This window comes from Alosa pseudoharengus, unplaced genomic scaffold (assembly GCF_046254945.1).
Source record: "Alosa pseudoharengus isolate Yale_2024_CS ecotype anadromous, Long Island Sound unplaced genomic scaffold, YU_APseudo_1.1 YU_APseudo_1.1_scf_10, whole genome shotgun sequence".
Lineage (NCBI taxonomy): Eukaryota > Metazoa > Chordata > Actinopteri > Clupeiformes > Clupeidae > Alosa > Alosa pseudoharengus.
Genome location: NW_027468565.1, coordinates 25305745 through 25321082, shown reverse-complemented (window position 1 = coordinate 25321082; position 15338 = coordinate 25305745). Strand labels below are relative to the sequence as shown.

The 15338-nt window shown below is 43.9% G+C and overlaps 1 protein-coding gene across 1 annotated transcript; it reads right to left on the bottom strand.

The window, feature by feature from the left end:
* Positions 1-6275: 6275 nt before the first annotated feature.
* On the bottom strand, positions 6276-14622 carry LOC143138394 (uncharacterized). Its single transcript, XM_076298876.1, has 6 exons — positions 14481-14622; positions 10189-11417; positions 9534-9675; positions 8111-8125; positions 6617-6783; positions 6276-6413 (listed from the first exon to the last, which is right to left on the bottom strand). The coding sequence occupies exons 1-6, from the start codon at positions 14620-14622 to the stop codon at positions 6276-6278; spliced, it is 1833 nt and encodes a 610-aa protein (XP_076154991.1).
* Positions 14623-15338: the final 716 nt, after the last annotated feature.

Sequence of the window (15338 nt, the reverse complement as noted above, 5' to 3'; positions counted from 1 at the left end):
ACTTCTCTCTGTAGATGATTTTAACTCTTGTATGGAAATATACATAGAAGCCCAAGACAGAAGAGCTTTAGGTTTTGAGCAACAGTACATGATGTATATAAAACTGTCATGTTATGACAAAAGTGTTTATAATGTGAGGCGAATGTTTGCTTTAGAGATGTGTTTGACATTTTGAATGTTGTGTCATTTTGCTGGAGATTTGAGGCATTTTGCATTTTGTGTGAGCAATTGTGGGTTTTGTGTATTGTTTTGAAAAATAGACAGAGTTTTGAAAATGTATGTAAACAGTGTAAAACTGTAAACACAACAGCTCAAAATTGATCACACTTGTTTCAAATGATGTGACACAACCGAGTGCAAACAGGTTGCTGAACAGTGCATAGTTCATATCAGCAATGGGCAGAAACTATCAGAGTATTTAGAGTGCAGTTTAGGCTATAAACTGTAATGTACTTCTCATTTACAGTACTGAAATGTGTGTCTTTTCTAGTATTTTTACCGTTTTCCAGTATACCGTACAATTGCTAAGCCAATTTTTTTGAAACCTTCCACCCTTTTCAAAACTGTAAACACAAACCCCATCAATACTTTACTCCCTCGTACTCAATGATTTTTACTGGATTTGCAGTAAATGTTGAATCCACTGATCCACACCTTTTTGTATTTGTTTTGTTTTTTTAAAGATACAAAATGCATTTACTGTATTGTAGACAAAGAACATTTCTCCTGGATCTATATGCCCTTCCCTGAACACTGTTTTCCATTTTTTTTAATGTGGTGTGTAATGATTACTCAGTAGTGTTTTCTTTTTTTGACTGCTTTGTGAATGATCTGAAGACAGTGTTTGGTTTTGAGCAGCACAGATAAAACTGTTTTGAGGCGATTGTTCAGTTTTGCAAGAAGTGTCAGAGGGTAAGGTTTCAAAAAATGTGTTTTAGCAATTGGGAAAAACTGAACTGGCTGGACAACGCATGGAAATTGGCACACAGCTAACTTCAGCTTACAACATTGTGTCTGTCAATTAATAAGCATTCCTTATAAAATAAGCAAATAAAATACAATTATATAGGCTAAATCTTCTATTCCATTTACAGATGGGCCTACACTTGTTTGAAATTGTAACTTTAGATAGGCTAATTTATTATAAGCCAGTTTATTTGACGGTGTAACACTTCTTAAGATTTATGGAGTGGGAACCAATCTTATAAATTATGATAATAATCCAGTGTGTTACATGTCCACTTTAACCATCTAGATAGAATGTCCACCTGTCCACCTTTAGATGAGCTTGCGAATGCGCTTATCTTTACTCCGGAATCGAAAGTAAAAGGATAGCCTAGCCCGTCTAGCATTTTAGACCGTAAACTTCGTCGAGGACACTATAAACTGTTTTGGGTGAGTAGGCTACCTGTTCATTTATTATGAATAAAGAAAAAAAGCTACAACGTTTATTTTTAGTAGGGGTAGGCTTTTTACAGGACTGCCAGCAATCATGATTCGATGTGTGTGATTTGCGTTGGCGGAATGCGGCTGGATTATAGCCTAGTAAAAAAAAAGAATCCGGTTAGCGCTGCCAGACGCTCACGCACTCGCGGACGCTGAAAGTATAATTTCTGAATCTGTGTAGACAATAGAATAGTGCTAATAAAAACATACACTCGGCCCTCTATTATGGAAGCATATGTGTAGCTTAATTCAAATGAGAATGCAATCTGCAATTCAAAAATACATTACATTATGCAATTGCCAATTAATTATGTAATTTAATATTGCAATAATTTCCAACAAATTGTATTTTAATCTGCAAAGTGACAATGCAATCCTAAAATCAATTTGAATAATTTTGGTTAAAAAATAGAATAAACATGGATTGAATTGCATTCCATTTTGCCATGGTACTTCAGTCTCAAAATTCAAATGGAAATTAATTTTGCATTTCAATTTTCAATATTCAGTTTCATCATTTAACTGTCAATTCGTTTTGCAATTTAATATTCAAAGTGCAATGTAGGATTGCATTTTGAAAACATATTTGGCAAAACTGACAATGCCAGCCTGAAAACAATTTGGATTATTTTGGGCAAAACGTTTTGCCATCGTTTTGATGCATTTTATTCAAATGGAAAAGAAATAGCGCCACTTTAGATTAACTTCCAACAAAATTATGTCTCACTGCAACGATGTGCCATCTGGTGGACAAACGACTATGTAACGCCAATACTGGAAATGCAGCCAAATGATGATGAATATTTGGTTTTCCTTTAATCCTACTGAATTTGTAATTATGTATCGGCCGTTCTAATTGCCGATACCGATAGTATGTGCGTGCCTGTGTGTGTGTGCTTGTGTATATGTGTGCACCACCATCTTCAGGCCAATGAGTATACAGTCACTAAATGTACACGCAACTTCATTTTTTTAGACCCCCCCACGGATGAAATTCTACGAAACTTGGCATACCCCCAGAGAATGTCAGGTTAATCATACACATAAAATTTGGTGCAGTTCTGAACATCTTAACTGAAAAGAGGGGCGATTAAAGCAGAATGATATTGCATTTTCATTTTTTACCGGGGGGGTGCAAATCACAAATGAGTGATTATGGGCTAGGTTGAGGTGGGCCCTTGAGACCAACATACCATAAAAATTTCTTCATCCTTGGTGCCACGGTTCACGTAGTTATTTAGGAAAAACTGCATTTTTTGGGTTTCGGGGGGCCCAGCGCGGGGAGGGAGTGGCCCCCGGGGACCAAACAAATTTTTTCTGTAAAAGTCTAGTGGGGCTACATACCCACCAAATTTCATTTGCCCCGGTGTTTCGGTGTCCCGGGTCTAGTTTCTGAATTTCATCCATGGGGGGGTCTAAAAAAAAATTAAGTTATGTGTACATTTAGTGACAAACATTGGCCTCTACATGGTGGTGCACACATATACACACACACAGGCACGCACATACTATCAGTATCGGCAATTAGAATGGCCGATACATAATTACAAATTCAGTAGGATTAAAGGAAAACCAAATATTCATCATCATTTGGCTGCATTTCCAGTATTGGCGCTACGTAGTTGTTTCTCCACCAAATGGCGCATCTTTGCAGTGATACGTAATTTTGTTGGAAGTTAATCTAAAGTGGGTTGGAAAGACGCTTCCTACAAGGACAACACTGTAGTTTACCGCAGAGAACGTCTATTAAGGGTAGGATGATTTTCACATGAAATGTAATTCCCATTTCTTCTTGAAGCCGAAATAAATCTGAGAATGTTTATCGGACATGCTTGGTTTTAACTGCAGGTACGTTAATCTTATACAAGTTGTATCTACGACCTAGGTAAAATGATGTTAGGCCTACCGTTAGCATTGGTTGAGTGATGGAGGCCAATTTGATTATTGACCAGTGTATTTGTAGAAAACCATAAATGCGGTTACCAAGCAAATTGATATCAGCGCTGTAATTGTATCTTTCGACTGTCATCTTCTTTTCTGACCATATAGCCTACAGGAGATAAGTGAGTTAGTCACAACGCGTTCGCTAACGTGATGGTTTTCTAATGGAAAATATAGGCCTAGCCTACCTGAAAGATAACCTGTCTATGAAGCATCCTGAACAGGCTGGGATATTTGTGCTTGCTAAATAGGCTTTTCTGCTGTTGATTCGCTCACAGTCCTTGGCCCTGTCAGTGCTTTGTAAAATGTTGCATTACAGTAAGACTACAAAAAGTCTCAAAAAGCATCTGAGCTAACGTTCATTCCCAAACAATCCTCTATTTTTAAAGGTGTTTCAAGTAACGTTAAGGAAGAGCATGGCTCAAAAGTAAAGTAACTAGGCTGAGACGACGTAATTGACTAGACAAATTCGTCAAAGTGAATCATTTGTGTCAACTCGTCACAATGTAGATTTATTAATGCACCAGTGATGATCTAGGCTACATTTAAACCAAATGTTTTAGAGCGCACTTTGAGAGATGTATCCAGGGCAGGGCTGTACCTGTTGCACGTGCTACAAAAATCATTCTGTGTGATGGATGATTTACTAACGTTACGTCTGATACAGTTTTGCCTATGGCTATACATGCGTGAGACTGAGATGCTTGTTTGTTTGTTTGAAGTGCTTGTTTAGGGTGTGACTGTGAGAGGTGAATCGATGTGCTTTGATTCCAGCTTGGTAGCTGTAGTCTATGCGATTAAAAAGCACGTGTGTGTGGGAAGTATCCAAACAATGATAACACTTTCATTATGGCTGCTTTAGCCACAGACCTTCAGCTACTGTACAGTGGGTCCCATTTAGAAGTGGCCACTTCATTCGCGCTTTCTGTGATTCACGCAGCTGGGTGAAATGTATTACAACTTTTCGCCAAGAGGTGGCAGCTTAAGTCCGCTTGATAATGTAAGCCAGGTGTTTTCAACCAGGGGTCCATGGCCCACTTGTGGTCTGTGAGGACATTGCTGGTGGTCCCTGACCATGGAACCATGGATTCATTAGTTCCAATGTGGAAATCAGTATTTTTCCCACGAACAATAACGGACGCAGCTCTCAACTTGGCCCGTTAAAATGTGAACAGTCTTGCGACGCATTTCATGAAGGCCCTTTTGGACATGTCAGTTATTTGTACCACTGGTTAGATGTAAAACTGCATTTCGTTTTAGACTATTGGTATTTAATTTGTGCATTGACAATAAAGTTGAATATCATATGAACTAAAGATGACTAAAATCTTACATATGTAGAAGAAGAAACATTAACAAAAATCCATGGCATGACCTCTCTTCTTGATAGCTGTTGAAAACTGCATGGAAATGACAGGGATTGTTTTGTTTGTTAATAAATAAATAAATAAATAAATAAATGTAAAACTGATACCTTCAGCTTTCCCCAAATACAATGTAGCCTACAGGTGTACATGACCTTTCATCAGTCCAGTTGCAATGGATGAACTGTGATGAACTGCCCTACTTGTGATTGTTTAGAGATTTTAAAGGTTTTATAACAATGCTACAAATTTTTTGGCTAGTGCTACAAATCTATTCACCTTCGCAGCGCCAGTAGGCTACTTGCTGTGCGGCCCGCACACACACAGACACAGGCATGCCAAACAAGCATACACAAAAGTTTCAAGAGTCGGGGTGGAGTAGAAGATGTATACAAATTGATTAGTGTGATTTATGTTCGCGGAACGGATGTACAGGACTGAGTGCCGGTCATATTTTGTACCGCTATGCGGTACATCTAGTTTTAGCATGGCTTTCCTCTGCCGATTTCATTGGTTCCACAGGATGCAAGGGGTAAAAGTAACGTGCATCATTGCTCATTGCCAGAGTGTCTCGCAGAGACAATTCCATTGTGCTCTCGCGAGAACTCTGGATTTCCAGGGTATGACACTGCCGTCATGGAAACAGACACACTTCGGTACTCTACTGGGCCCAGAGCAACTAATTTTTTTCCATAGACATTAAAAGACAGTTTTTCCTGCTGTTCAGAGTAGCCTACAACAAAACGCTCATTCCTATTTTTCATGGAGGCCTGATCTTCACCCTTGCTTATATCATCTGGCTGCACAGCTATAGTAATTGCTCTGTAGAGTTAAGCGATTTAATTTTTCCCTCACTAAAAGGAGGTCATGGTGAAAAGGCTCACAGGTTGTGGCTGTGCTAGTAAATTAATTTACACCTGGAAATGACTTGTGACGTTAGACTAAAACAACCAAATAACTGATGATCAGGAATCCCCTACATTACAAACAATATGTAAATGTATACAATCCAAAAGAATAACACGCACACAGTCAACTATGCAAGTGCAGACACACATACTGGATAATCAGAATAGATATGTTTTACCTGTCTACAGTACATGTGAGAGCCTTAGCTATAAACAATTGAAAAGTTAATTTTTTACGAGTTCCTTCAGCAAGTACTCCAGTTTCTACTGAACACAATTTTAGTTCTCTTCAGAAAATATCCAGATTCAACTGATAATAATGTTGGTTTTCTTGAGAAGGTACTCTAGGTTTAATTGAACACAATTTTAGGTTTCCTTAAAAAATACTCCAGGTTCCACTGAACACAATTGTAGTTCTCTTCAGAAGGTGCTCCAGGTTCCACTGAACACAATTTTAGTTCTCTTCAGAAGGTGCTCCAGGTTCCACTGAACACAATTTTAGTTCTCTTCAGAAGATGCTCCAGGTTCCACTGAACACTCTCCATTATGGACTGCTACTTACAGTTTCATTTAGTTTCTTATTGGATGATTGATGAGATGCATCCTATAGCGCTTCTTATTCGATGACATGCCATCGGGCAACTTCCACTTGGCTCATGTTGCACATGTCTCTCCAGTGTGCTTGCCCCGCCTCCTCAGCCTCCTGGCCAATCACAATGCGTCCCACGATATTGCTCGTTGAATATAGGCAACCCTGCCCAGAAAAATAAAACAATTCAGTTGTTACATCTTTACTACACCTTCACAAATGGTTGTCTAAGATCAGCTTATCACCTTTATCTGACTGATTTGAATGTGTTTACTCTTACTGTTTGACACTGACACCTTAAGCATTACAGGTGTTGAGACTGCGGTATATGAGAAATGTTGCCATAGAGACCGTGGTGAGATTCCGACCTTGATGAGAATGAACTCCAGGACCAGTGGCAGCTGCGTGACATCTCCGGGCGGCAGGTCGAACAGGAAGGTAGAGTTCCAGACGGTAGTCTGCCCAGCGGCCCCCTGGGTAGCTTGAGAAGACACCACCACTCCTGCGTGTCGCAGATTCACCACCACATGGTGGTCTGGACAGATGCAGAGGAGACACAGTCAGAGAGAGAAAAAGAGAGGTAGGGGAAGAGAGAGGGAGAGAGAGATAGGGTAAAGAGAGAGAGAGGAAAAAGAGAGAGTGAGAGAGAAAGAGAGATAGATATGGTCAAAGGGAGATAGAAAAAGAGTGAGAGACAGAGAAGGGTAAAGAGAGATGGAGAGAACAAAGGGAGATAAAAAAGAAAAGAGAGACAGAGAGGGATGGAGGACCAGAGGGAGAGAGGGATAGAATGCGAGATGAAGAGAGAGAGCAGGAGTGAAGTGAAACAGACAGAGATCGAGATTAGACTTATCCTCATGAGCTAAAATCCTGTCTGGCTGTAGACATAACCTGTTGACCAAAGCCACAACCAAAATCACACAGCTGCCCTCAAGTAATCCGGCCGTTGATCTTTCCCGTTCTGCACACTGACCAAAGCCACAGACTTCATGGCTAAAGGCCATTCATTCGGTGTGTGGTCTTAATTTGTCTTCATTTTCTTACATACATTTACATTTATTAATTTAGCAGACGTTTTTTCCAAAGCGACTTACACATGTCAATTGTATTAGAGACATTGTTACATTGTCCCCGGAGCAACTCGGGGGTTAAGTGCCTTGCTCAAGGGCACATCAGTGGAAGCCGGGAATTGAACCCACAACTTTTCAGGTTACTGCATGCTAGCCCAGCTCCTTAACCACTACACTACCACTGCCCCATCCACCACTTACAGTAGGGTGGATTGCCCTAATGCGGGCCATGTTTTGCTTTTCAGACTTCTGTAGCTATATTAGCCTATTAACACAATGTGATCACAGGACCTTGGCTTTCCCATAGTTTCACTGACATTAATTAGTTTGGAGAAGAGCCACACCCACTGGAGCTTAGGTGTCATTAGGCCACATTAGGACAATTTAGTATACTTATCAGTGCGTTTCAGATCTACCACATCCACACTCAGGATGTTGTTGAGTCCACAGATACCCACCTGTGTATGTCTAACGGGAGGAGATAATGTTGTAGCAGTGAATGAGTGAATCTCCTTTTCATGTCTAACTGGTGGAGACAATGTTGTAGCATTGAATGAGTGAATCTTCTTTTCATGTCTAACTGGAGGACATAATGTTGTAGCATTGAATGAGTGAATCTCCTGTTCATGTCTAACTGGAGAAGATAATGTTGCAGTGAGTGAGTGAATCTCCTTTTCATGTCTAACTGGAGGAGATAATGTTGTGGTAGTGAATGAGTGAATGTCCTCTTAATGCCCCCACATGCACTGCTGTCTTGTCCAGTCAGAACCAGACCCCGCAGGCTGGGGGTACCGGGGGTACCGGGGGCTCCGACTGCAGTGTAGTCAAGTCAAGTCAAGTCAGTTTTATTTGTATAGTGCATTTAACGTGCACAGAGTGCAACCCAAAGCGCTCCAGAGTAGTAAGACCAGCGCTCAGGCGCCGGGTGCGTCTGCAGGATTGCGAGGAGAGAAGAGAGAGATTAAACTACAATGTCATTAAAAATGGGATGATCTGCTGTGGACCTTTGCGCATCCTGTAAGACAATCGTTTAATCCCCCACATTAAAAGCAAACATGAGGGCTTATCACCATCCAGCCCCTACCCGCCCCGCACTGTCCCTGGGCAACAAATCACGGATCAGTCCAACCCCACTGGGGGCTTTTCACTCAGAGTTCCTGGGCTCACAAGCTCACGTGGGTGTGTGTGTGTGCCCTGAATGTGTGTATATGTGCAGTGCAACCGGAACGTTTTGAGACCCTTTCAAGTTTTCCACATTTTGTTATGTTTCAGACTCATCTTAAAAAAATGTATTCATTTTTTTGTCTCATCAGTCTATACACAATACTCCACAAAAAGCAAGTGTTTTGAGTGTTTTGTAAATTTATAATTCTGTAACTCTGCATCTCCTTTATAGTGACCATTGGGGACCATTTGGACTCTGTGTTGTTTTAGTATCGGTCATTCCAAATAAATGGTTTCAGTATAGTATCAGTATCGGTCATTCCAAATAAATGGTTTTAGTATAGTATCAGTATCGGTCATTCCAAATAAAAAGACCTCTGAAGTTCGCCTACAAAAAAGCTTCCATCTTTGAGATCCAGTATCTTGCGGTTTTTCCTATGGGAAAAAAACATGGGGGTTTCGAATTATCACACCTGTTAAACTCTCGCGGGGACGAAGAAGTCTGAAATGCAGACGTTTTGCTCAACACACTCTTGTCCTCTGCCTTCCATTTGCTCCGGTGATCTTAGGTACGTTAAGACGGCAAATTTAGATTTTTGCTACCCCAGAGCTAACTTGCAACGCAACTTGCCATAGGTAGTTAGCTTCAATTAACACCCGGATCTACTTATATGGGCAAAGATGGCAGCTTTGGGATTTTTTTGTAGGTGAACTTCAGAGGTCTATTGTTTCAGTATAGTATCAGTATCGGTCATTCCAAATAAGATAATCTGTGTGTGCTGCATGACATGCCAAGTCTGAGGGATGCCGCCTCACATCCCAGAGGTGGATAATGGGGGACAGAGGCCTTTCGTACACCCAGAGGGAGAGAGGATGATGGGGGACACAGAGGCCTTTCGTACACCCAGAGGGAGAGAGGATGATGGGGGATAGAGCCGTTTCGTACACCCAGAGCGAGAGAGGATGACCGGTATGACAGGAGGGAGAAAGAGAAAGGAAGAAGAAAAGGAGAGAGAAGGAAATGGACAGGTGTAGAACACCTTCCCTCTACCTTGTGTTCCTGTGCCGGTGGAGAGGTTCTCTGCCTTTAGAACCATGACTTTGAGGCGCTGGGGCAGAGACTGGTACTGCATGAGGATGAAGAGCTGAGGCAGGGTCTGCCCTCCCCCAACGGCATCATGGGAAAACCATCTCTGCAAGAGATGGAAAGAGGTCAAGGGTCAGGCTCAGATTCAACTTTTCCATGGAGACGGGAAGTCAGGGATTACTGAATCAACCACAAAACAGCAGCAGATTCACACACACTCACTGCTGTAATAGTCGTGTGTTGTTGTGATACCTGTGTGTTGCTATTACACCCATGTGTTGTGGTGCACTACCTGTGTGTTGTTGTGTGTTGCTGTTACACCTGTGTGTTGTTACCTGTGTATACCTGTGTGTTGCTGTAATACTGTGTGTGTTGCTGTTATACCAGTATGTTGTTAGGTGTGTACACCTGTGTGTTGCTGTAATACTTGTGTTGCTGTAAATGCTTAGGTACCTGTGTGTTGCTGTGGTACAGTACCTGTGTGTTGCTGTGTGTCGCTGAAGTACCTGTGTGTTGTTGCCTGAGTGTACCTGTGTACCTGTGTGTTGCTGTAATACCTGGGTGTTGCTGAGGAACCTGTGTATTGTTACCTGTGTGTACCTGTGTGTTGCTGTAATACCTGTGTGTTGCCTCTGAGGGGCCTAAGTTGTCTCGTGTAGGTGAGGGCCATCTCTGGCTCCCAGGCCAGTTCGCTGCAGGCCAGCTCCAGCTGCCCCAGCGGGGCGAGTGTGTGTGTCTGTGTGTGTGTATGTCCAGGCAGGTCCTGGGAGAAGACGTCCAGTGTGAGCACACTCGTGCGGAGCTCCTCCAGCGAGGAGACAGCCAGCTCCAGGTCGGGCCCGTGCAGCTCGGGGCTCAGGCTGCGGTGGCGCGCGGTCACCTCTGCCGGGAGCGGCCGCGCCGGGGGCAGCCGGGCCAGCACCGTCACCGTGCCCAGCCTGCAGGCGGCGCCACTGAGGCCCAGCAACGTGAGCGTGACGGTCCGCCGCGCCGCCGAGAAGCAGAGCGAGAACTGCAGTGACGGGGAGCACGGAGCGGAGGAGGGGCCTGTGGAGTGGGCGGGACTACAGACAGCTCCGGAGGCTCCACCCCTAGCCCCACCCATCAACCCACCGTCTCCACTGGGTCTAGGGGCGGGATCTATGGAGGATGTGGATCTATATACATTATGGGTGGAGCTTATGGAGGAGGCGGGTCTGTGGGCGGGGGCTGCAGAGGAGGCGGTGCCGTAATTGGGGAGGGACGACTGAGTCTGGAAGTGGCTGAGAGTAGGGGCGGAGCCTGGGAGGTAGGGGGCGGTGGAGGGGGCAGGGCCGGTGAGGCGGCTGTGCTCGGTGTAGGAGTAGGCGTCGGCCGCCACGGTGCAGCGGCGCTCCAGAGCCCTCCGCGTGCGGGACAGGAAGCTGAGGCGGGGCAGGTGGGGCAGGCAGGGCAACGAGCTGCGAGGTCGGTCCATGGGCCGGTACAGAGGGGCCGACAGGGTCGGGGAGCTGAGGCGGCGCAGGGGGAAGTACGACTTGGGGGCGTCTGGTCGGGACCGCGTCGCTAACGGCAACATGTAGAAGTCATCATCAGAAGGGGTGGAGCTTCCAAATGCAGAGGGGTAATCAAGCCCCGCCTCCTCCTCCTCCTCCTCCTCCGGCTCCTCATTCAGAACCCTCATGGGTGGAGAGTGGGAAGAGGAAGTGGCATCAGCGGAGGGTGTGGTTGAGCAATCGGCGAAGAGAGCTGGAGATTCTTTGTTCTCGGCAGGAAGTGACCTCATCTGCCATAAGCACAGGAAACAGCCCAGCAGCAGGGAGAGGCAGAACACAGCAAGCCCCGCCCCCAGGAGAACCTGCAGGTGAACTAGAGAGAGAAGAGAGAGAGAGAAATGGAGAGAGGGAGAGAGAGAGGGAGAGAGCAGAAAGAGATAGATGAGAGCAGAGAGAGAGCAAAGAAAGAGATGGAGAGAGGGAGAGGGAGAGAGAAAAAGAGAGAGGGAGATGGGGAGAGGGACAGGGAGAGAGAAAAAGAGAGGGAGATGGAGAGAGAAAAAGAGAGAGGGGGATGGAGAGAGAAAGAGAGAGGGAGATGGAGAGAGGGTGGACAGAAGGCTTAATCCACAGACCTGACCTGAGCCAAGGGTTCACAACCCGACAGCAGCAGCGCCTGTTCAACAGTAATCTCTAAGAAACTAACACAATCCAGCACACAAACACTGGGTCTCATCTACAAGCACTGTTACATCAATCTCTAGCTCAGCTCTCCTACAGCACAATCCACTTCAGGTCAGTACCCAACATCCAGGGTTGGGTAGTAACGGATTACATGTAATCTGGATTACGTAATCAGATTACAAAAATCAAGTAACTATAATCAGCCCAGATTACAATAAAAAAATTGTGTAATCAGATTACAGTTACATTGTTGGGGATTACCTGATTACATTTTATCATACAAGCAATGCAACTTTTTAATGATAGCCTAGTTATCTTTTAATTCAACAAGCTTCGGGCTTGCCGGTTCGATCCCCGATCAGTAGAAAAAATGTGGGCGGGGGAAGTGGTTGACCACTGCTCTCCCATGCCCACATCCACGGCTGAAGTGCCCTTGAGTAAGGCACCTAATCTGATCTAGGCCTGATCTTTTCCTCCTAATCTTAATGTAGCCTCTTGTTTTAGTGTTACCGTTTACTTTGAGAAAGTCACCAGGTCCCCCTGGTTGAAAAACATCCCAAAGGAATAATTTTCTCACCCCCACAATTGAAATGGACATGGTGTCATTCAATCTCAGGCCATGTCCCTGGGTCAAAAAAATCCAGCGAAAGCTAAATTCATTGTCCAGGTGTGCCCTTATAAAGGTTAAGCTGAGTTGTGCATGTTTGGAGAATAGTGATCCATGATCACATCCATGACTAAGTGATCAATTTTGGGATGGGGAAAATTTCAACCACCAAAATACCACCCCCAAAGTGGAGAATAGCTATAGAAATGTATTAGTTTTGGGTGTTTTTCAGACAATGGGACCTGGTGACCTCAAAGTAAATGGTAACACTAAAACAAGGGGCTACATTAAGATTTTTGGAGGAAAAGATCAGTTAATTCACACAGGAATGCTTTACTCAGAGCAAAGAGATTTCTTAGATGTAATAAAATAATAAACAGAAAAATAGAATGAGAATTCTTTCATCAATTTAGTGGTGGTGTCTTTTACTTAAGGGAAATATTTATTGAAGTAATCTAAAAGTAATCCTAAAGTAATCAGATTACGTTACATGTTTTTGGTAATCCTGATTACGGTACTGATTACAAAAATTGCCATGTAATTTGTAGTCAGTAATGGATTACATTTCAAAGTAATCTGACCCAACCCTGCCAACATCCTACAGCACAATCCACTTTGGATCAGCACCCAACATCCAATTCCAGTTGCCTTAAAGAACAACATGCACGTTTGACCATGGTTATCTGTCGGGTATTTATGGAAATAAACTCCATAAATAACCATTAATTTGTAATGTTATGCTTCCTCCCTGTTGTTTCCTATGGAGTTGATCGAGCTAATGTCTGAGTCTGTTGAGGCTGGACTGTCATTGGCTCATCTGCGTTCTAAGGGTGGCGCTTAGCGACAGGTCAGTTCCAGTTGCCTTAAAAAACAACATGCACTCTACTCTAACATGGCCTCTTCCAGATCTCTCTGCTCTGAGCGTTGGTTCGAATGGTCAGTAATGTGGAGGAAACATCTGGACATAAAGCCCACTCCATGGTAAACTGTTCCACCACTGAGTGACAATGGTGGTGTGCAGTTTTTTAATTTTCTCTGCAGTTTTGCTATGGCGATAGTAGCAGCAGCACAGTAGTAGAGAGCAGGAGGGAGCACTAGATGAGCACTAGAAGAGTCAGATCTGGGATGGAGGATTAGTGTAGAAGTGCAGGACAACTCAAGATGACCAGGAGTGTGAGAACCTACTCTGTCAGGATGGGCCATGGCTCTACAAACCACCACTTTCTTAATATATATATATATATATATATATATATATATATATAGTTTTTTCTATAGTTTTTTTATATTACCTTGCCTACTCGCTGATATGTCCATATTTATTTTATGCTAGTCTCTAGACTTTATTCTTGCACCGTTGGACTTACTCATTTGCACCATCACCATGACACTCACACAGAGCACCTTACCTTACTATGCACAGTGAATCACAGGCTCAGTCCCTGCCTCAGTCATTGCAAGTGCCTCTTGATTAATCACCCTCTATGTGGATACGGTTTTTAGAATTTATTTAGATTAAGTGTTATTTAGTATAATTTGTATTTTAGTATATTCTTTATCTTCTACTGTCCTTATTGCTTAGTTGTGTTTTTTATATTATATACTTTTAATTACTTTTTTCTGCTGTTAGTGAATGTGTGTGTGATGTCTGTATGCTACTGAGACCTTGAATTTCCCCTGGGGATCAATAAAGTATCTATCTATCTATCTATCTATCTATCTATCTATCTATCACAGCATGGGCGTCGGAGCCATTATATGGGTACAGTACATGCAGTATCAGCATGAGGACCACAGGGTTCAGATATGAGCACGAGGTGAAAGACAAACCTTTCAACGTACCAACCAGCAGTGAGAGGCATGGACATTGCACAGTCGCTCTCGCTCGACATCGCTCTCTCACACACTATACACACTTGCATACACACACGCACGCACACCCACACACACACACACACAAACCAGGATGCATGCAAGCGTTGCAGCAGAGATGGTAGTGCACAGTGAAGTATGACAGGGATCTGGCTCAATAGGACACCCAACTGCACCCGGACCGAGACTTACAGTAAGCAACAACTGCATCCAGCATTATAATAAGCAACAGGAACAGTGGACATAGGACAACCAAGCACAAACCACACTCACCTTCCAGCTCTTTGGTAAAGAGCACCTGTACAAGGAGCCAGAGGAAGAGCACCACGATGATGCCCTCGATTATGCCCTTGCAGCAGAACAGTGCCACCGACTGCCACATTGGCTGCTCGTCCTCCTCTTCCTCAGCAGGCATGACAGCGGACATCCACTCACCCGCAGCCTGGATGCCAACCCTTCAGCTGGATGGCAACCCCTCGGCCTGGATGCCAACCCGTCCACTTGGGTACGTCAGACACCCCTGCCTTACGCCTTAATCCATCCTGCGACTGACGTGTGCATGTGGCCTATCGTGGAGTTGAGTTGCCGCATGCTGCTTCTGTCAGACGAGAAGGCTCCCACGCTGGTGGAGAAGAGTCCTCACTCCATATCTCTACTCCACACACACACACACACACACACACACACACACATACACACACACACACACACACACACTCAGCTTCAAGCCTGCTAAGGTGGAGAGAGATGAGTGCAGGAGAAACTGTGTGTGAGCTGGGATCAGTGTGATCTCTGATCAGTGTGTGTATGTCCTGTCATGTGTGTGGTGGGATTTGTATGTGCCGTGATGTGTGTGTGCTCTGATGTGTGTTTGGTGTAAGGATCTTATGCTGTTCGTAATTCTAACCTTCACAAATATCAAGGATCAACATGGCGAGGCTAAAACGCTTAATGTATGCGCACGATGGGACAATATTTACAGGAGGAAAATTAATCAACAGCCACATATTAATATGAATAAATACTTACTGCCATCCCGCTTATGATGATGATGATGTAAGATAAACATCCGTCTCTCGGAGCGTTGGCCTCGGAGCGTTGGCCCTTCCGTCCTGATAGTCCATCTGGTGG

Bases quoted from the DNA above. Each gene is read 5' to 3' on its own strand.
- LOC143138394 (XM_076298876.1), bottom strand. From the start codon at position 14,622: ATGCCTGCTGAGGAAGAGGAGGACGAGCAGCCAATGTGGCAGTCGGTG. The intron at 9,676-10,188 runs GTATTACAGCAA...CATCTCTTGCAG, and splicing joins CCCTCAGAGGCAACACACAG to AGATGGTTTTCCCATGATGC. The intron at 6,414-6,616 runs GTCGGAATCTCA...TTTTCTGGGCAG, and splicing joins TGGAGTTCATTCTCATCAAG to GGTTGCCTATATTCAACGAG.